At 34.0% G+C, this 22,340-nt stretch overlaps 1 protein-coding gene across 5 annotated transcripts in view; it reads left to right on the top strand.

The window, feature by feature from the left end:
• CDH12 (cadherin 12) overlaps window positions 1–21,467 on the top strand; it is a 1,145,481-nt gene extending 1,124,014 nt beyond the window's left edge. For 4 of the 5 annotated variants that reach the window (XM_031666714.1, XM_031666715.1, XM_031666713.1 and 1 more), the window contains 4 exons: window positions 7,443–7,564; window positions 11,949–12,066; window positions 16,775–17,026; window positions 20,099–21,467. In XM_031666714.1, the coding sequence (XP_031522574.1) occupies window positions 7,443–7,564; window positions 11,949–12,066; window positions 16,775–17,026; window positions 20,099–20,598 (992 nt within the window). In that variant the 3' untranslated portion in view covers window positions 20,599–21,467. The remainder of the gene's footprint in view (window positions 1–7,442; window positions 7,565–11,948; window positions 12,067–16,774; window positions 17,027–20,098) is intronic. The other variant, XM_031666717.1, reaches the window with a different exon arrangement.
• Window positions 21,468–22,340: the final 873 nt, after the last annotated feature.

Below are 22,340 nucleotides of genomic sequence, written 5' to 3'. Positions count from 1 at the left end.
AAAACTTAGGGGAATAATAGTGAGAAGAAGGTAAAAAGATAATTTCATTGGCAGAAATAGCATACATCAAACTCTAGAAGTGGAAGAAAGCATAAAATATTCAGAAGAATATACAGGATTTCAGAGTAGGAAAAAAAAAAAAAGAAACAGAGGATGAGTACGAGGTGTAACTCCTCTCTCTGTGGTCTCTGCGTCTCTGTCTCTCACCATACCCTTTGCCTCCCAATAATGAAGAAAATCCAGATGACAAATATGATTTTTTTCTCAGCATATTCTGATATTTTGATTTTTATCCTGAAGCAAAAATGTACACACCGAGGAGATATAATCAAAGACAGAAATTGATCTTACCAGTATTTTTGAAAATTTATGTTGGTTACAGTGTAAACCAAAAATAAAATTCTAAGCCCAACAACTCACTGAATGGACCTCTCCTCTCAACCAAGGGGATTCCAAAGTAAAAATGAAAAACTAGCTCAGGCTATGATGATGGGAAGGGGAGTCATACATGCCTCACGATATTCTCTTCCTTTTGGAAATCAGGCACAACTGACCAGCAATAACATTAAAACAAAGATCTTATGAATGACTAAACAGACTCTTTGTAGCAATAAGATAACAAATTTTACCCTGACTCTAGTAACATCACATGACAAGACAGATAACCAGACCCTAAAAGGAATCAAAGTAATTTACCCCAAAATATATTTATTTGACATATTTTGAAATAGGCCTGCAGTGCTCTCTCTCTCATGGGGGAAAATTTACATTCTGTAGATAGTTTTCTTTCCTTTTCAGGTCTTTTCCTGATCCCGGAGAGATTTAACTAAGAATCTAGTACCTTTTTGGGCCTGATAAGAGACATTTACCATCTATTGTCTCTGAAGCCTTCTATCTAGAGGCTTCATCTATATAATAAGAGCCTTGGTCTCCACAACCCCTTATCTTAACCCAGACACTCCTTTTCATTGATTCCAGGTCCTTAAATAATAATAATTTAACACTCTCAACCAATTGCCCATCAGAAAATCTTTGAATCCACCTTTATGGAGTCACAGAAGTATATTGGTGAATACATTATCTTTATGGATTTCCCAGATAGCTACAGATTATTTTAGACATGGAGTAATTTAATGTGCCATTTAAAAGTAACTGAACTAAAGAGAAAAGTCAAAGAAAGCCTGTATCAACCGATAGCATTCATTTATTATATCTGACTGAGTTTGCACTAGTATAATTCAGTTTTGTGTCATAAAAGGCTAAGATTCTGTTCTTGAAGCTATTGTAGTTGTAATTTAGAACACAGTCACACGATTGAATTTAAACTTTTTTTGGTAAACTTTCATTTTATGTTCAAGGGTACGTGTGCAGATTTGTTATGTACGTAAATTGCGTTTCATGGGAGTTTGACGTGCAGATTATTCTGTCACTAGGTGATAGTTTTTTGATCCTCACCCTCTTACCACTCTCTGTCCTCAAGTAGGCCCTGATGTCTGTTATCCCTTCTTTGTGTTCATATGTACTCAAAGTACACTGACAAGTGAGAACATGTGGCATTGGGTTGTCTGTTCCTGTGTTAGTTTGCTTAGGATAATGGCCTCCATCTCCACCCAGGTTTCTGCACAGGTCATGATCTCATTCTTTCTTATGGCCCCATAGAATTCCATTATGTATATGTGCCACATTTTAAAAATCCAGTCTACCGTTGCTGGGCATTTGGGTTTATTCCATGTCTTTGCTATTGTAAATAGTGCTGTAATGAACATACACGTGCATGTGTCCTTACGGTACAACAATTTATATTTCATTGGGTATGCACCCAATAACGGGATTGCTGGATCAAAGGGTAATTCTGTTTCCAGTTCTTTGAGAAATCACAACACTGAATTTTAACTTTTTTTTTTTTGAGATGGACTTTCGCTCTTGTCGCCCAAGCTGGAGTGCAATGGCACAATCTTGGCTTGCTACTACCTCCACCTCCCGGGTTCAAGCGATTCTTCTGCCTCTCGAGTAATGGGGATTACTTACAGGTGCCCATCACCATGCCCAGCTAATTTTCGTATTTTTAGTGGGTTTCACCATGTTGGCCAGGCTGGTCTCAAACTACTGACCTCTGGTGATCCACTTGCCTTGGCCTCCCAAAGTACTGGGATTATAGGCGTGAGCCACCATGCCTGGCCGAATTTTAACTCTTACAGTTATTCCAAAGAGATGTTATTTTTAAATAAAGAAACAAAATAACTCCAGTGTATTTTAATCTAACAAGAACCTTGTGTTCATTAGTACTTTACCATTTTCAAAACATGTTCAATTACACTTCTCATTTGGTTCTCGGAAACACATTTACTAGGTACAATTTTAAGAAGCTCTGCCTTGTCCTTTGAATGTAAAGTGGGCTTCCTCAAAGCCTGGTGGTTAGATGCGTTCTGAATGTGACTCATTGAGGATAAGTGATTATCATATATATTGGTAGATTTCAGGCATTCCATCTTCTTGCTGAGTTAGTTAATAGCTATCATAGAGCATGGAGAAACTGTGAGAAGATCTGGATTCCTGTCTTGACTCCAACAGAAATCATAGGAAAGATTATATCAATGTTTTTTCATCTATCAATAGATATCTATGCATCTATAGTTTTCAAACTTTGTAGATGAGCAGGACACTTTGTCAGATAAAATCTTACTTGGAATCTCAATAGATTACATCAAGAAAATAGTGGGTAATGCTAATAGCTTCTCTTTATTTCTCATGAAACCACCTAGCACTAAGAAGAATAGCATGAGAACTATAAGTTTATATAACACCAAAATTCTCTTTTATATTTAAAATTCATGTTTTCCAGGGTTTATCAAAGGTTGCAATGGCAGTTGCCAGTGAACTCATTTCTAAAAGAGATTTTTGATTATGAATTCTAATTATGTCACACCTAAAAATCTATCCTATATGACATGTTCTTCTGACAATGAAGCTGACATTTCTTTGGTCAAGAAGTGAGGTCTATCCTCCTTTCCTTTGAGTATGGAAGGGTAATTAATGGACCAACAAATTTGGACTTTACTGGTATATTAAGTGTATAATTGTCATTTTACATTTATCTCCTATCCCAAGAACTTGATGTATTCCTTTATTATATCTGTAAGTTTATTTGCAGATTCCTTAAGATTTTCCATCTACAAGGTCATGTCATCTTTAAGCAATAATCATTTTCTTTCTTTCTATCTGGATACCATTTAAAAATTTATATTTGGGTCTGATTTCAATGCATAAAACCCTCAAGGACAATGTTAGAGATATATGTATATATATTTCAAGAGCACATATTCTTATTCTGTGCACAGTGTTAGAATAAAAATGTCTTTTACCATGATGTTAGTTTCTCATAGACATACTTTATCAGGTTGAGGAAGCTGCCTTTTACTTATTATTTCTTGAGTGTTTTTATCATGAATGGACTAGGGTTTTGTCAAATGCAAATTCCAAGTCTATTGAGACAGCCTTGTAACATTTTGTTCTTCCTTGTATTAATATGGAGATTGTTCTTGGATGTTGAATCAACCTTGTGTCCCTAGGATAAACACCCATTCGTCATAACGTATTATCTGTAGAACTTGCTGCTGGAATTAATTAGCTACTATTTTGTTAAGGAATATTTGTACTTAAGTTTATAAGAAACAATAGTCAGTGATTTGGGCTTTTGTGATTTTTTAAATTGGTTTTTGTATCAACGCACATAGGATTAGGTGGTAAGTGCTTCCTCCTCTATTTCTGAAATAAACTGTGAGAAAATATTATTTGTTCCTTAAATATTTGATAGAATTCCCCGGTGAAGCCTCCCGGGCATGGACTTTACTTGGTGAGGAGATTTTTCATTACAAGTTCATTTCTTCACTGTTTTAACTATGTTAAGATTTTCTGTTTATTCTTGAGTCAGTTTTGGTAATTTGCGTTTTGTCGGAATTTGTCAATTTCACCTATGTTAACTATGTTCTTTCATAAAGCAATTTACCATATTCCTTTATCATTTTTTATTTCACTTATAATGATGAGAAGTAATGAATTCATCTCAGATTTTGGTAATTTATTATTTTCCCTTTTTTCTCTTAGTTTAAGCTGTATTTTAAAATATTAATAATAAAATAGGTTCTAAATCGAATTGACTCAAAATATTGTAAGATCTGACTCTGATATTATTGAAAGATAGGGAGAGGAAGATCTAACAAATCATTGTGAAAGTATAAGGGACAAACATAGAATTATTTCTTTGTTATCTAACATGAGCCTCAAATTAGTAAGTAACTATCTATTAAATATAGGCAATGTGGAACAACAATAATTAGAATTTAAATGGTTTCATTATTAGGAACTTAACACTTAATTGTGTAAGACTTTGATTATTTAATGTTTACTAGGTTCATAATTCAATTTCCTTCGTAAGTATTCAACAGTAACTAATTTCCACATGGTGTTATTTTCAAATAATTGTATAATAATACTCATGCTGAATCAAGGTTAAATGAATTTCATCATTGCTGCCCCAAATATTGATTAGATGAGTCAGTAAGAAAATAGGTCATTACTTTTCAAAATAATTTAGTACAATATCTCTCTCTATAAATAATGCATAGTATTACTCCTATGCATTATTCATTCTTGTGAAAATTTCAATTCATATTTGAGTATAGTAGTTCTAAAACTGAGATGGTATTGCTTCTCAAACGGCCACTTAAAAATATGAGGTGACATTCTTAATGTTTAATTATGAAAAGTTTTGAAAATATATGATAGAAGAGAGAGTAATATTATTAAACAGATGAACTTGTTACTCATTTTCAACAATGTAAACCTGTGTTTTGTTATTTTATCTCTATTTGGATACTTATTTTGTATTGCCACAATGATGCCTTGTGACATTTAATCTTTAGGAATTGAGATATCCTATAGGATATCTAGTGCTCAGGGAAGTTTCACTGAACAAAACATTGTCATAGCTAAAATGCCAATAGTACTTTTGGGGAAACACTGTTAATAAAAAAAATTACAATATTAAGAATAAGTTTGGGACCATTTACTCATAACAGATATTAGAATTTATTTTGCAGGATAGAAAATAATTTACAACTAGCAGAACAGAATTAATTTTTGATAGATAAACCAGGCCTAAATTCATTTTAATAACCTTTTCTTATATCATAAAATAAATCTCTAGGAAAAGTCCTGTCCCCTGTGGAAGATATCCGATTGTCATATCAACTTAATAAAACAAAACCGTAATACTGAAAAAAAGTAAAAAAGATATTTTCCTTTTCATGTAGCTGCAGGACTCATACATTATATACCATGTAAAATAAAACGTAGAAACTGAGTTTTACATTGCCCAGATGTTGAGTAATTTAAGTTATTCACATTTATTGACTAAACTTTATAAAATGAATTAGTCGTCTTTTTGTAAGTAGCTATATGATTGTCAAAGTGGTTTATTTTTTCATCTAAAGATCAATATATGATAGAGTTTAAGAGCATGAGCTGTGGAATCAGAACAGCTGGAATCAAAACCTAGCCTTACCACTTTCAACTTATGATATTTGAGAAGTTACATCCCCATCTCTTCAGAGTTTCACATACACAATGGAGATAAAAATAATGCCTATATCATAGTTGCTGTAAAGTCTAAGTGAGTTCATCTTTGTAATGTGCTTTTGAATATTTGTACATTGCAAAGATTCTAAAGTATTAGGCATTAGGCATTGCTGTTGTTTATAATTTCCAGTTTCTTTAGAAAAGTAAACCTAGTTTAACCAACTTGTTGACTTTTATTTATATTTTATACTGTGCAGATAACGAGTAGCAATAACAGAAACAGATCTTGATCATCCCCACAAAGTATAAATGGTAATAAGAGTAACGATATTTACCAAAATTTATCAAACACCTTGTAAAATACCATCTCATTTAATGCAACACCACTGTGAAGCAGGGCCTATGAAAACCATATGTTTCATACAAGGAAACTGAGTTAAAAAAAGGTGAAATAGCTTGTGAAAAACGGGCTAAAAAGTTTCTATCAAATAAGATCATGGCTTGTGACCAATATCAATTTTTAAATACTATGTATTTTCTGAATAATTCTCCAAGATTTTTAATCTACCTTTTATAAGCACACCCGGTGTTATAAGAACTAACCATTTATAAGCAATTTATGTTATCTGTGCTGGTATTGGTGCAAATAATGAATTTCACTGTCGTATGTGAATATGAGAATGCTGTTAAAGCTATTGTGTCAAATGTTTGTTATGTATTTTTTAAAAGAATTTTAACGAAGCAAGATATTGTATACCTTTCAAAATCAGTCATGTGGAACGATTTTGTATGCATTCTTTGAAGTATTCTAGATAGACATCTAAAATAATATTAGAAGTCTTTGGTGGCATTGCAGAAGAGTTTAACTCATAAACCAATCAATAGAGAAGGTATGATGGAATAAACATGGTCTTTGCATTTTCGTAATCCTGGGTTTGGATCTAAACTCTTCATTCATTTAGCTTTCTGCCTCTGGGCAAGAGGTCTTTCAGCAATGTGTAACAGCTTATCCATCTGTAACACTTCATAAGGTAAAATTATATATTGCACAAGTTCAAATAGGTACATTATTTTATGCTTTATTGGTTTATTTAATTATTTCCTAGTTTTATTCAGTAAATGACAGAGATCCAGATAATAATCCATAGGTTGGGTCCAAAACCTGTGATGGGATTTTGGCAGAGGCATCTTGTCAAACTGACAGTCTTTTTGATACTAGGAAGTAGGAAGAAGGAAGTTATTGCAAAAACGTTTATTACTTCCTTTTTTATCACCAGCAAGTAATTTAAGGAAGTATATAGCTTTCCATAATCCGTCTCTTATTTCTACTTCCTTAGGTTTATTTTAATACTTTTCATTTATAAAGAGCCTTTTTTCTCTCTCTCTTTTTTTTTTGGTTATAATTCTTCTTTTCAGGAGGAATCTTCTAGGAGGAATCATTTTGAGTGAGTCATTTAAATATGTAGATTATTCAACCAATAACGTTTTCATTATGTGGGTGCAACATAGACAATTTTTTATCTGAGGAAAAATATCACTGTTGGTAAAGATTCATTCTGTGAACTAACCCCGGTACGATAGCTTAGTCATTCTTTTAGAAAGGGCTACACTTGTTGCTAAAATATCAGTTAAATAGTTGGCCTTACTTTGGTGTTGAATTCTAAGGGTTCCAACTACAAGATGATAAAAAGGTAGTTTTTTTTAATCAACTTGTAGTTGGAACCCCCAGAATTTCCTAAAAGAAGAAGGATTTTTTTCATTCTGTATAAAGGCTGATTTTTTTTTTAATTTAAATACCATTTATTGTAGGAGCAATAACTGACCGTATTTTGTAATCATCTTTTATCTTTATATGTTTTTAACAGGTAACCCTTTATTAACCAGCAAAGTCAATATACTGATTAATGTCCTAGATGTAAATGAATTTCCTCCAGAAATATCTGTGCCATATGAGACAGCCGTGTGTGAAAATGCCAAGCCAGGACAGGTATCTTATAAATATTGTTTCTTGAATGTATAAAAACACACCATATGCATGTATGTTAAGTTATAAGTCCAGACATGAATGTATACACAAATATTTATTTTTCTGAATCAGACCTTTCATAAAATAAACCATAAAAGATATTAAACTCTTGTAAATTAATGATATAGATAAATGGATGTGGAGGTGATACTACATGGAGGAAGTACTGATTGCTTAGTGAAAGTTCTTTGTATAAAGGTCTACACTTGTGGATTCTGCTATGTTTTTCTATTCTCCTACTGTTGAATTTCTTTTCTTTTCTTTTCTTTTTTTCTTGATAGGAAGTCTTGCTCTGTCACCCAGGCTGGAGTGCAATGGCACAGTCTTGGCTCACTGCAACCTCCACCTCCTGTGTTCAAGTGATTATCCTGTCTCAGTCTCCCAAGTAGCTGGGATTATAAGCATGTGCCACCACACCCAGCTAATTGTTTGTATTTGTAATAGAGATGGGGTGTCGGGGTGTCTCCTTGTTAGCCAGGCTAGACTTGAACTCCTGACCTCAAGTGATCCACCAGCAAATTTCTTTCTTTCTTTTTTTCTTTTTCTTTTCTTTTCTTTTTTTTTAGACAGAGTCTCAGTCTGGCCCCAGGCTGGAGTGCAATGGTGCGATCTCTGCTCACTGCAACCTTCGCCTCCCGGGTTCAAGTGATTCTTGTACCTCAGCCTCCCGAGTAGCGGGGACTACAGGTGCCGGTCACCACGCCTGGCTAATTTTTTTGTATTTCTAGTACAGACGGGGTTTCGCCATGTTGGCCAGGATGGTCACAATTTCCTGACCTCGTGATCCACCAGCCTCTGCCTCCCAAAGTGCTGGGATTACAGGCATGAGCCACCGCGCCCAGCCCCCACTCACAAATTTCTAAAGAACTTGTGACTGTAAACCCAGTAAGTCAGTCACTTTAGAGTGCATTCTCCCAGTATATTTCTTATTTTGCTCACGTGCTTGTATTAGTTGCACAACAAATCTTTTAATCTAACCTGAAAATGCAAAGCTTCCCTCTCTGGTGGCCTTGAGGAGAACGTCTGGGTTATTTTAAATGTCTGACTTTCATTTTTCTTATGAAGTTAATATTATTCTGTGGAGATGTAGTTGTGGGAAGATGTTATGAGGAAAGAAGACCACAAAGTTAATGAAACTGATTGTGAATGGTTTTATATTAGGTGGTGGTAGGTTGCCATTTTTTCTTCTTTTTTTTCCCCCTAAAGTCTTATGAATGAATAAAGGAATAATATAAAGGGAATCAGACATGGGTATTTTTAAAAGAGTATGTCATGAAACAAAAATATATTTAATCTAATATTGTGGACTTACATTCCAAATGGAAAAAACGGAAAATGCATTGGTATGCTTTGGTTTATTCTATTTTTGATCAACTTTAAATAGCATAACTATTCACTTGAGTAAATTGAAGTTTTAGTTCTTGAAATAAATCTTGATATTTAAAAGAGTATTTTTGTTGAAAAAAGTCATTCTTTAATCTTTAGTATCTTTTTCAATTTCCATGCTTTACATCACTTAGCAGAACCTTTGTCCCATAGTTCTAAACCTGTGATGTCTACTAGTTGTATAGCTATTAAAATAAAATTAAAATTACATGAAACTAAAAACTATATTTTCATTCATACTAACCACATTTCAAGTGCTCAATATGTGGTGAGTAGATATTATTTTGGTGCCTGCAGACATAGAATATTTTCATAACCATGGAAACTTCTAGTGGACTGTGCTGCTTTACTCTTCCATTTGATAATTTGGGGACTCATTAATCTTCTAACATCATAACTCATTTTGTGATATTTTCTCAAGTAAGAAATCTGCATCCTTAATTTTGGATGGGCACCGAATACACTTAAAATTTATTACCTTAAGTGCATACACAATTTATATGGGATGAGCCTACAGCTTTCTTTAGTTTCTGAAATCCTAGTTGCTACAAAAATATTTGGGCCCAAATAAATAACCCGATTTGGTTGTTTTGGGAATTTGAAGAGGTTCACCAAAATTCATCAAGTTAGCTATTTTCCACTTTCAGGATACTTCACTAAACAAAGACAAAAAAAAAGCCAGTTCTTTAGCTTTTAGGTGATTGAGGATATTAATGATTTCAGATCAATTAGAATTTCATTTCTAATGCTCCAAATGGAAGCCTTCGGGAATAGAGCTCCATTTAATGCTGTATGTTTGTCCAATAAATTAAAGGATTTGTTGAGTTGAGAAAAGGAAATTAGTTGAAATCAATGTTATTTTTTCATATCTGAACAAAATTTTGAAGAATATCTTGGATTCTTAGAGGCTCTTATTCTAAAATACATTTCTGGGGCTTTTTGTGTCCAATTGAGCCATACTTTTCTACAAAGCATAACCCTGAAATGTCCATTGAGTTTTCAGGAATTGTAATATATGAGAAATTAACTGTAATATATTGTAATATATAAGAAATCTATATATGAGCAATGTATATATTTTCTGTTTTTGAGCCCTGACATTCTGCCACTGGCCTAAGAACTATGCAGAGGAACTGTCTCCTCTGGATTATGCTACTATCTATTATCTGCCTATCGATCATCTACATTTCATGTATTTATTCTGAAAAAATAAGAATAGGAGGAAAGATGATGCTATGTAAATCAGTGAAGATTTATATGGGAGCTGTTTTCCTTGGGGCAGGGACTCCCAAGTGACACTTCCAGATGAGTTCCAGTCTATAACAAAGTCTTCATATCTATATGCTGTTCTTAAGGACTTTTCTTTATTCTAGAGTGATATTCTTGATAGATTTTGATGTTATACATTTAATTTAGTAAATGGTACTAGTTTATAACAGTTAGAGGCAAAATTTGACAGCCAGTCCCCAAATAATATATAGAAATTTTATCAGCAAAATAGAGTGATCTGTAGACATTGGTCTAAGTGAAGGAAAGTTGGTTTCATAGGGTCTGTGTGGTGATTCACTGACTAAGTAGACACATCCCATGATTTAGACTTTGGTGCTGAATAATGAAAGCCTCCCCGTGACAATTTTAAAGCTTAAATAGAGTCTGTGTGACTAATTCACACTAAGACAAGAAATCAAAATTCATACAAGAGGACCAATTAATTTGTTAAATTAGAAATTACTAACACTGCACTGTATATCCAAGGTCCCAGTGATATCTATCTATCTATCTATCTATCTATCTATCTATCCATCCATCCATCTATCCATCCATCCATCCACCCACCTACATACATAACTATCATCTATCTATCCATCCATCCATCCATCCATCCATCCATCCATCTACCTACCTACAAATCTATCATCTATCTATCCATGTGTGTGTGCAGATAAACAGGAACGTAGATCATAGTCATAAAATTGGGTTTTAACTGAATTCTCATGCTTAATAGCATCGATGTAAGATCACGTAATGCATGCTTTACACACTGGGACCAGGATATAGTGTCTGAAATCTAGAGCCTTCCTCTCGCATATTCAAATGTAGTCTGAGAGCATGATTATCTGGCCAACACTCTGCCCTTGTCATCTCTTACATACACTTCCTGAAATTCTGTCTGATGCACAGCCATTGGATATGTTAATAAATACATGCCTCAACGCCATTTTTACTTGCTTATCTATTTAATGGATTGTAAATTTCACAGGTTGATTCTCAGAAGTTATTTTTATTCTCTGAGTATTTAAGGGCATTTCATTGAAGTACCGGGCTTTTAACTGTAAGATACACAACGTATGGGAGCAGTTTAGGAAAAATTTTGTAACAGGAACGATAGTGCTTACTCTTTTAAAAATTCTTTGAAAACACAATTTGTATTCCTATCGAATGAAGAAAAACATAATGAAAGCAGATATACTGCTTTTATATCTCTCCTTCTCATCATTTTATTTATTTATGAAAATAGAACCATTGTTACAAAACATAACTCATACTAAAATTTTGCTATCACAAGGGCTTTTAGATAACCAGAGATTTTGTTTTCAGTAAGCATTTTTATATTCAGGCTAGAAAGCATTTATTTGATCTAATTTAAAATGCAAGCAAGTACATTTTAATTTTACTTTGCTAATTAGTGTGAATTTTTAATGCTGGTTACCTTTTTAGTTACGCAGATATCAATTTGAAATTAGCCCATGTTCTGTAATTGTTCCTGTCATTATTCCCTGTAAATGTTAGAAATTTCTTTATAAAAATTATGTGTAAATAATTGACCTACTGTTATTGACTCAAAAAGTGTCATTTCTGTCTACTTGCATGTTTCATTAAATACATTTAGTAGCCTGGTGTGTAAAGTCCTCTTTGAAACTGACGACCGACTTCAAGTTTAATCTCAACTCTGTTTCAGATAATTCAGATAGTCAGTGCTGCAGACCGAGATCTTTCACCTGCTGGGCAACAATTCTCCTTTAGATTATCACCTGAGGCTGCTATCAAACCAAATTTTACAGTTCGTGACTTCAGAAGTAAGTGTAACCACAGAAAAATTTACCTCTTATCATGTATCTTTGTAAAAAGGCACAAAGGGAGGAATCAATACTTTTCTTTGAAGCACTCATTTTCAGAAAATATGAAATCCTTATATGAGAAAGGCAAAATTCTATACCTAGTAGTAAATTAAATATTTAATCTATATAGACTGTCTAGTAAGGCAGGTTGCTTCCATTGTAAATGTGGACAGTCTCTCAATGAGTCAAGCAAATAAAAGAGTCTCTGAGAAATTGAATGTTTTCCCTGTTTTAAACATATCATTTGTCCCAAATGCACATTACTTATACTTACTAATAAGGAGCTCTTTAGAAACTGTTTTATTAGAATAACACAGTACAGCACAGGTTAAGAATGCAGGTATTATAAAGACATGTGGACACAAATGTTCATTGTAGCACTATTCATAATAGCAAAGACAGAATCAACCTAAATGCCCATCAACGACAGACTGGATGAAGAAAATGTGGTGTGTGTGTGTGTGTGTGTGTGTGTGTGTATAAATACTATGCAGCCATGAGAAGGAATGAGATCATGTCTTTTGTAGGAACATGGATGGAGCTGGAGGCTATTATCTTTAGCAAACTAATGCAGGAACAGAAAATCAAATACTGCATGTTTTCACTTATAAGTGGGAGCTAAATGATAAGAACTTGGGAACAGGAACAAGGAAACAACAAATTCTGGAGTCTACTTGAGGAGGGAGGATGGGAGAAGGGAGAGGAGCAGAAAACATAACTACTGGGTACTGGGCTTAATACTTGGGTGATGAAATAATACACACAACAAATCCCTATGACACATGTTTACCTATGTAACAAACCTTCACGTTACCCTCAAATCTAAAATAAAGGTTAAAAAAATAAAAAATAAAAAATAAATTTAAAGAATGCAGGTATTATATTTGAAATGATATAGGTTTTCATTTCTGCTCCATTACTACCAAAATGACAGACTCTTAATGTATACAATTTTACTAAATCAAGTCAATCTCATAGTATTTTTTATTAAATAAAATCATATTTTCAAAGCCTTAACAAAATGCCTAAAACATGTTACCATCAAGATCATTTTAGCCACCACCAGTGCCATCATGGTTACACTTACACTTTTATTTATTTATTTAGAGGGAGGGGGAGACATGGTTTGCATAGTTTATAATGAGAATTTGCTACTTAAAGATGAATGGAAAGGAAGGAATGAAACTCTTTAAAAATAAATTTGTGTAAAATTTGTTTTACACATTAGTGTAAATGAAACTCTAGTCATTAAAAAAAAGCCACTTAACAATTGCAGATAAATAATTCTACCTGCAAAGAATAGAAACATTACACTTTAAATGTGGACTATATCTATTATTTAACATGATATGGAATACAACTTGTTTTAAATTTAATTTTACTTTTTAAAATTTTAGATTCAGGTGCAGGTTTGTTACATGGGTATATTTCATGATGCTGAGGTTTGGGCTTCTAATGATCCCATTGCTGAAGTAGTGAACCTGGAACCTGATAAGCAGTTTTTTTTAACCCTTTATCTTCTCCCTTTCCCCCCATTTTCGGCATGCCTAGTGTTAGCTGTTGCCATCTTTGTGTTCTGTGTACCCAAAGTTTAGCTCCCTTTTATAAATGAGAATACATGGTATTTCGTTTTCTGCTTCTGTATCAATGTGCTTAGGATAATGGCTTCCAGATGCATCCATGTTGCTGCAAAGTACACGATTTCATTCTTTTTTATGACTGTGAAGCATTGCATGGTGTACACTTATTCTTCTACTACCACTACTATTGCCAGCACTCCTACTGCTGCTGCTACTGCTAATGCTATTACATCTGCTAAAATTACAACCATTACCAAAATATAAAGGACACTGGATTAGAAATATTAAGGTTGAGTATTAAACGGTATCTGTGACTTTATTAGTCTGTAACCTTGGGTATTTTATGCCCTCTAAGTTTCCATATTCCGTAAAATAATCATCAAAACACCTGATTTTATAACCCGATAATAACAAGATAAATTTTTATAAACTCAATGCATATAGAACAAGTGAACAAATTATATTGAGATGGTGATGATGATGATTGAATCAGAGGATGTTTTGAAGAGATTAGTTTGCTACAATGATTAGGCAAAGAAAATCAGAGTCTCCACAAAATCAGAGTCTCCACATTTTATCACTGAAGGAAGTTGAGTAGGGTTTGCTGAATAAAATATGCAATGTGACAAATGGCTGTAAGTGAAACAGCGGTCCAATCTTGAAGTCATTTATAATGAGACTGACTACATATTTTATCATAAAAACTGAAACACTTATAAAAAAGTGGGAAATATTAATAATGTTATGTCACAATAGCACACAAAAAATAGGTCTGTCAAAGACAAACTGGACCATATGGTGACCCTATCCAGAAGCTATTTCAGGAGATAACTTAAACCAATAATGTTAGTAGTCTTTGAAAGGTTTAAGCAAGAATATAACATATTCATATTTACATTATAGAGAAATCAGCTTGGATGTAGCATATATCATAGGGAGATAAAACTAGTTCTGATGTTATTGCAAGAAATGGGTGAGAGCCTTAGATTAGGATACTGACTGTGAGGATGGAGACAAGTGGATGGAAATAGAATTGATAAGACTTCATGATAGATGCCCTAGATTCAATATGTGTATATCATGTAATAAGACAAAATAGATTTCCAGGTCATAGGCTTCAGCAACTAGGTAGATAGTCACATCATTCACCAAACCCAAGTGTTGACTATTTTCTACAATGTATCTTTGCTGAAAGATCCACTTCAGATTAATCGTGTTAATGGGAACCAGATGATACTGCGTCATAGCAGAGTGCTTTCTCATGGACTAAACATGTACTTGTCACAAAATTTCAGGTGCCATTTACCATGTTCCTTGTTTTATAATGAGTTAGATTTGTAAGGTATTTTTAGTGAAAAGAAAGCATTTAGAGAGGAAATAAAATATAGTGTGTCTTTTTCTTCTCACTACAGATATCACAATAAATTTGTTATGGTCAATTTTCAATAAATAATAAATTGGGTTGGGTGTGGTGGCTCACGCCTGTAATCCTAACACTTTGGGAGGCCAAGGTGGATGGATCGCTTGAGGTCAGAAGTTTGAGACCAGCCTGGCCAACATGGTGAAACCCCATCTCTCCTAAAAATACAAAAATTAGCTGGGTGTGGTGGCGGGCACCTGTAGTCCCAGCTATTTAGGAGGCTGAGGCAGGAGAATGCTTGGATTCCAGGAGGCGGAGGTTTCAGTGAGCCGAGATTGATCCCCTGCACTCCAGCCTGGGTGACAGAGTGAAACTCCATCTCAAAATAAATAAATAAGTTGAAAATAAACATTTTAAAAAGGGTTAGGCTGCCATTTTACACATGCATTGAGTTCAAGAATACCAAATCCCTACCTCCTCCCAAGTGCAGACACACCAGACATTCTATTTCTATTGGTCATTTTCATTTCAGATTACGAACTTCACTCCTAGCCTGTTCCTTTTCCACAGACTCAAGTGTTTAACCATCAATTGCTTAATATTTAAATTTTGATTCAATTAATATCCTTTTGTTCATCCCTAATCATATCCCAAAAAGTTTTCTCATCTTGGTGCTTCCTATTGCTGAAGAACCTGCCTAAATTTCAGTTGTTTAATTTAAAGTCTACCAATAGAAAAATGAAATCTGATTGAAATAGTAAACATGTTTGTGACAGACTTGCACAATTGTAACATATTGTACACTTTTCTAAAGTTATCTTACCTTATTCTCAAGTATTATGCGTAGCTATACTAAACTACATATTGATACATTTCTAAAAATAAAGCATTTCTAGGGGTTACTTTGACACACAAATGAAATATTGTTATGAATAAAACAAAATTCCTGCTTATTTGTGTAGAAATAAAAGAGAAAATGCATGCAAAAGAGCACCTTCAATAGAAGTATTAATTGCATTTATATAAAAGTAGTAATTTTTATTGTCTCACATTATTACAAGTAAATATGATTTTGAATTAACCAGAATTACAATGAATTACTTTTTAAATTATATTAAAGTAGTGATTGTTATAGTTCAAGGTATTTACAACTTTTAATGTTTTTAACAAACCTTATTTTCCTTTCCATGTTTCTTATTCCAGCTGATGTGCAGAGTTGAAAGTATTCCCATACATACAAACATATATAACATATATTTATAAACATATAGACATATACAACATGTAGACAGAAAAATTCTTAATTTAAAATAGTCAATTGGTTTTAATATAGTTTAAAGAATAGGTTCTTATGTGAAATAATTTACATTCATAGTTTAATATTTTCTATTATGCATGAAAATATTTACAAAATTACTTTTTAACGAGATTGCAATGTCAGAAACAAATTGATCAATTTAATTCACTTCCTGTCTTATAAAGTATTCCATAATCTTTCTGAACAGAAAATTTAATTCTCCTACCAGACAAGATTAATGTTTATTTTTCCTCTAATGATTATTTTGATTATATTTTGGCAGTTTTCATAATGGGAAAAAAAAATAAAGAAAATAAGAATCATTTTTCCTGATTCAAGAAGAGCTTCTTACTATTGAGCAGATACCAACTTGAAGATTTGAAGTGAAGCTCATAGTAACCATGTTACCATAAATGTCCTGTTTTGTAGACAACACAGCTGGGATTGAAACCCGAAGAAATGGATACAGCCGCAGGCAGCAAGAGTTGTATTTCCTCCCTGTTATAATTGAAGACAGCAGCTACCCTGTCCAGAGCAGCACAAACACAATGACTATTCGAGTCTGTAGATGTGACTCTGATGGCACCATCCTGTCTTGTAATGTGGAAGCAATTTTTCTACCTGTAGGACTTAGCACTGGGGCATTGATTGCAATTCTACTATGCATTGTTATACTCTTAGGTTGGTTTCAATATTAATCATTGTTAATTTTTTCTCGCTTGGTCTCTTTCTTTCTTTTTTTCCCCTCTCTCTCCTCTCTCTCTCTCCTCAATTTATCATGTAAACAAGCTTTTATTCAAGGACATGTCATACCTAACTTCTCAATTTGTTTTACATCCTAGTAATTGCTGCTGTCTAATAAGAGATTATATCATCTTTTTAAAAAAATATACTTGATGAACAATGGTTCTCAGATTCCAGTTAGATAAAGAAAGGAAAATAAAAGAGAGAACAGAAAGAAACAGAACATAAAGTAATCCTCAAATTTGTTTGTCTTTTCTGTCTAAACTGCCATCCAGAAGTAATTCTTCCATTTTCTTGCATCTCCTTACATCAAAATTCTAACCACTCCCACTAGAACAGAACAGAATAAAATATCTGGAAATACTCCAAAGGAAAATCATTGAAGTAAATGTATTCTATATTATCTCGGTGAGATTGAATATAAACCTATTAGGGGGTTCCCCCTTCCATCAACTCTGTTCAGTTTCTCCATTTATTAATCGACTGCCAGATTCACAAAAGTAGAGAGAGATTTTCTATTACACCTCATTCCTTTAAAATCAAATGGCAACAGATATACAATTGGGTATTGTGGAATCAAATTATATATGCATATTTACTAATTAACCAAAAATAATCTGACAAATATGGACACCTGATTTTACCTCTAGGAAAGAAAAAAATTAATTAGTAGGATGTAAGGCACGGAGTAAGGCATTAAATGGTAGCTTGTGGAGAGCACTCCCTGAGTCAGAAGCTCATGCTGATGTGGAGGGTGAAGTTCTAGTCCAATTGGCATGGTGTAGATGTGAATTCCATATGAGAAACTTTGGTGTGCAGAGCAAAGTATTCTTTATTTCCTTATAATTCATAATAAATTATCCCGGGCATCTCTTTGTGTTAAGATAAACCTTAAGGACATATTCCAAGTAATATTTTCACATCTGAAATGTAATGAGATCATTTAGATGTTTAACATCAAATGAATTTTTTCTCTCTCATATGCCTCTCTTCACTTGTAGCTGAGTCCTGGAGTATTTCTATATTGTGAAAGTTGTCAGAATCAAAATGGAGTCACTAATGTTAAGAAAATCCTGACAAATAGAGCTAGAGAAGACCATGGAGAGAGGGTTTTCATCCATATATGCCTGATGATGAAAAAAACTGTAAAAATCATGGCCCCACACAAAGGCCATCACAACCTTGTACAAAATCACTTCTGCCAGGACATCTGCCCAGCAACTGCCTGTCCAATGTTGCACTGGCATCACCCTTGTTATTAATCTTTGTAGTCAAGGATAATTATTTAAAACAATTATGTATCCTCCTCATTTTTTTCTTTAAAAACCTTTGTCTTCCTTTATCTCCCTGAACACACACATAGTTTACTATGGCACTCACATTCTCATTGCTATACTCTATTTCCAAATAAATATATTTTATTTCAGAGAAACTCTTTCGGTTTGTTATTTGGGTCGACAGTATCAACCTAACATGGCTTGGTATGTTCAGGATGTTCTCCTTTGGCCTCTTTGGCCATCATACACTGTAGCAAGTAATCTGCTCAGGTCATCCTTATCATGTACTGCCACCTGCCACTCATTTATCCGAATACTTCCTGGGCATCCACAGAGCTCCAGCACTATTCTAGGCATTGTGAATTTTTGGTATACAGCAGTGTATATTGACACTCTTTGTCCAGCCATAAGGTCTGCGTAAAAATCCGTCTAATCTTTGACATCCTTGACCAATGTCACACTCCTTTAGGTCCACTAGCTTGTTCTCAGCCATTCTCATATCCTTTTTGGGGTGAGAAGAAGCACAGAAAGTTATGGTGCTTGGATCCCTTTTAAATGGACCTCAGACACATCCAGCTAGTTTCTTTCTCAGCCATGGTGATTCTGAACTCATTTTATATATGGGACTGCTCCATGAGGTCTGCAGTCTCTCACATACTCAGTAGAGGAACAAACAATAGTGTCCTTTGTTCTGAGAGGAGAATATAAACCCATGGGAGGAGTGTAGGGTGCTAAACATCTCCCCAAGACCCACTGTACAGAAGCTCTACATGGATCTCCTCTCTCCTTCCAACTAGTCCATCTCTAATTTTGGAGGAAGAGAGAATACATGAAATTTTATCATTATGCATTCTTCTCTACTTTATAATTCTATGACAGGTGTCTTCCAGACTCTGCTATGGCAAACCAAACACACATTAGCTTTCACCTGTTGACACCACTATGGAGGAGAGGGGTTATTATGACAAGAAAAGCTGAGCACTGACATCGTCACTTGTATCTGTGCATAGAAGAAATAAACACCATTGACTTAGCGGAGAGTTTTAAATCAACTAGAAGTAGAGAGAGATTTTAATTATAAAAGTACATAAATTAACAATTTTAAAATATTGTTTCAAGAAAGTAACCTGAATTCTAGGCTCTTGATTTAAAAACTGTCTCAATATGGCAGGACAAAGAAATGAAATCGATGCTTTAGTTTGTAAGATTTATAAACTAAGGTCCTTATATTTTCCTTGTTTCCTTCCTTCCTTCCTTCCTTCCTTCCTTCCTTCCTTCCTTCCTTCCTTCCTTCCTCCCTCCCTCCCTCCCTCCCTTCCCTTCCCTTCCCTTCCTTCCTTCCATCTTTCCTTTTCCTCTACTTCTCTCTTTCTTATTTATTGCCTATAAAAATAATTGTCACAGTGAAGATTTGGGCTTATCGCATAAGAAACATGAATTTCTAATTTAAAATAAGGAATGTTCCAATTGGGAAGTTAGCTATGAATGATAGTCTTATTTATAGATGATAATATTCAAGTTTTCTTGTATTAGTGCTAACAATTTTCTGTATGAGTGGAATAACTATTATTTCATGTTTTCTTTTGTTGCAACACACACTTTTACCTGACCCTAAAATACTTGGAGGCCATTAACGAAACTCAGCCACCCCTAATCATTTTTAATTTTTATGGAGAGATGAAATGACCTATCTGCTTTCTATTCTCAAATTGCAATTTTTGTCTTGTTCCAGCCATAGTCGTACTGTATGTAGCGCTGCGAAGGCAGAAGAAAAAAGATACCCTGATGACCTCTAAAGAAGACATCAGAGACAACGTCATCCATTACGATGATGAAGGAGGCGGGGAGGAAGATACCCAGGCTTTCGACATCGGGGCTCTGAGAAACCCAAAAGTGATTGAGGAGAACAAAATTCGCAGGGATATAAAACCAGACTCTCTTTGTTTACCTCGTCAGAGACCACCCGTGGAAGATAACACAGACATAAGGGATTTCATTCATCAAAGGCTACAGGAAAATGATGTGGACCCAACTGCCCCACCGTACGATTCACTGGCCACATATGCCTATGAAGGGACTGGGTCCGTGGCAGAGTCCCTCAGCTCTATAGACTCTCTCACCACAGAAGCCGACCAGGACTACGACTACCTGACGGACTGGGGACCCCGCTTTAAAGTCTTGGCAGACATGTTTGGCGAAGAAGAGAGTTATAACCCTGATAAAGTCACTTAAGGGAGTCGTGAAGGCTAAAATACAACCGAGAGGGGAGATTTTTAAAAAAGAAAAAGAAACACAAATATTAATAGAAATCACTCACACAAACACATACACACACACACACACACACACACACAGACTTTCTGGGACAAGATTCCTTTGATTATCTGGTTTCTAGCAAGTTGTTAAATTAATCGTATTGTCAGTTTTGGTTTATTCTGCCAACACGAGATACATCCTATAACGTGTACTTGCTTCGTTCTGTGGTTTGGTTTTTTCACAATCACGCTGAGACAAGCTCAGGCCTATTCAATACAATTTACTGACATGACAACCTAGAACGAAGATAGCTATGTGGCATCACGGTGGAAGAGTGTTAGATTTTTCTTAATTCCACTAAAGTGCCTATTGAAACTCTTATCATTTAAAGTGGTGTACAGTGCACTCTGCTGTGATGGTATTGCAGGATTCAGAAATAAAGAGGACATAAAACAAAGACGTCCTTATGTCAAGAAGCAATAGCGACACTCTGACTCTCCTCATTCCTTTTGAGAACAAGAGAACACTTCCTGATCTCCACCGTCTTCTAATTCAAAAGGTTTTCTTTTTCTTTTTTAAACTGTATGCTAAGACATATGTTTATCCTATCCTTTCAGAAAATTGAAATAAATATGAAAATATCAGGTTCAATATGTAAGTCCCCAATTCTGGAAACGATATTTGATCTTAACATTAGTTCACATTAAAGCTGTTCATTAAAATGTTACTTTCTTTTCCAAAAAAAAATCAAATTAAAAAAAAAAGAAAAGAAAAAATATTCCTCTTTATAAAGAGAGGCCTCAGGGCTCAAATTACACATTAAAATAAATATTGGTTTTGCTTAATATTGTACTGGTGTGTGGAAAATTGGTTTTAACAGTCACCAGATTCAGCTTTTAGTCACAGATATAATTTCAGGTTGTGTTTCTATGAAAATTCCTAGAAGAAAAAAGTGCCATTCATTTAAGCTTGGAAGGAGAAATTCATTGCACAGTTTCTCAGAGTTTCTTACAATCTAGTGATTCTTTGATGAGCAGCAAAATAAAATACATATCAAATAATCGAGGATGGATTTATAAGATGTCTAAAAATATTTGTTATACATTATTGAAAAAATAAAATGTCGAGGACTTAAAAAATTCAAACCAATGACTGAATCCTAAAATGAACGCAAATTCAATTTCAGGCAGCTAATATACCTACTTTACTTACGTGGACTTCAACTTTGTGAACACCATTATCATATTGGAGCTCATAGTTGCCTCTTTGTTCTCTCATCTACAAAAACCTTAATGTAAATTATCCCTTACAAATTCCCTGTAAAGAACTTTTTAATTTGCTGCAAATTTCTAAGTAATATTAGATTTTATAAGCGCATTAGTAAACTAAACTCACATACATCACTTTCAAGAAGATTGCACACTAGCTTGGAAAACATAAAAATATGCAAACTAATTATAAAATAATACATTTTCTATGAATATGATAACTGCTTAAGTGACTACTGTAATACTGACACTATATGTATGAAAAAATTGAAGTTACTTATGGGTCCATCCTGAAGATACAGTCAATATCTAGCTGGGTTTATGAAATACTTATAAATATATTTAATATTTGCAAGGTTTTGAAGCTAAAAATTCACACATGGGAAAAACAGGCAGAAGTATAGACAACACAAGAAAATCATATTCACCTTTATTCATTTATAAATGCAT

This window comes from Papio anubis, chromosome 5, assembly GCF_008728515.1.
Source record: "Papio anubis isolate 15944 chromosome 5, Panubis1.0, whole genome shotgun sequence".
Classification (NCBI taxonomy): Eukaryota; Metazoa; Chordata; class Mammalia; order Primates; family Cercopithecidae; genus Papio; species Papio anubis.
This window is presented reverse-complemented; position numbering and strand designations above follow the sequence as displayed.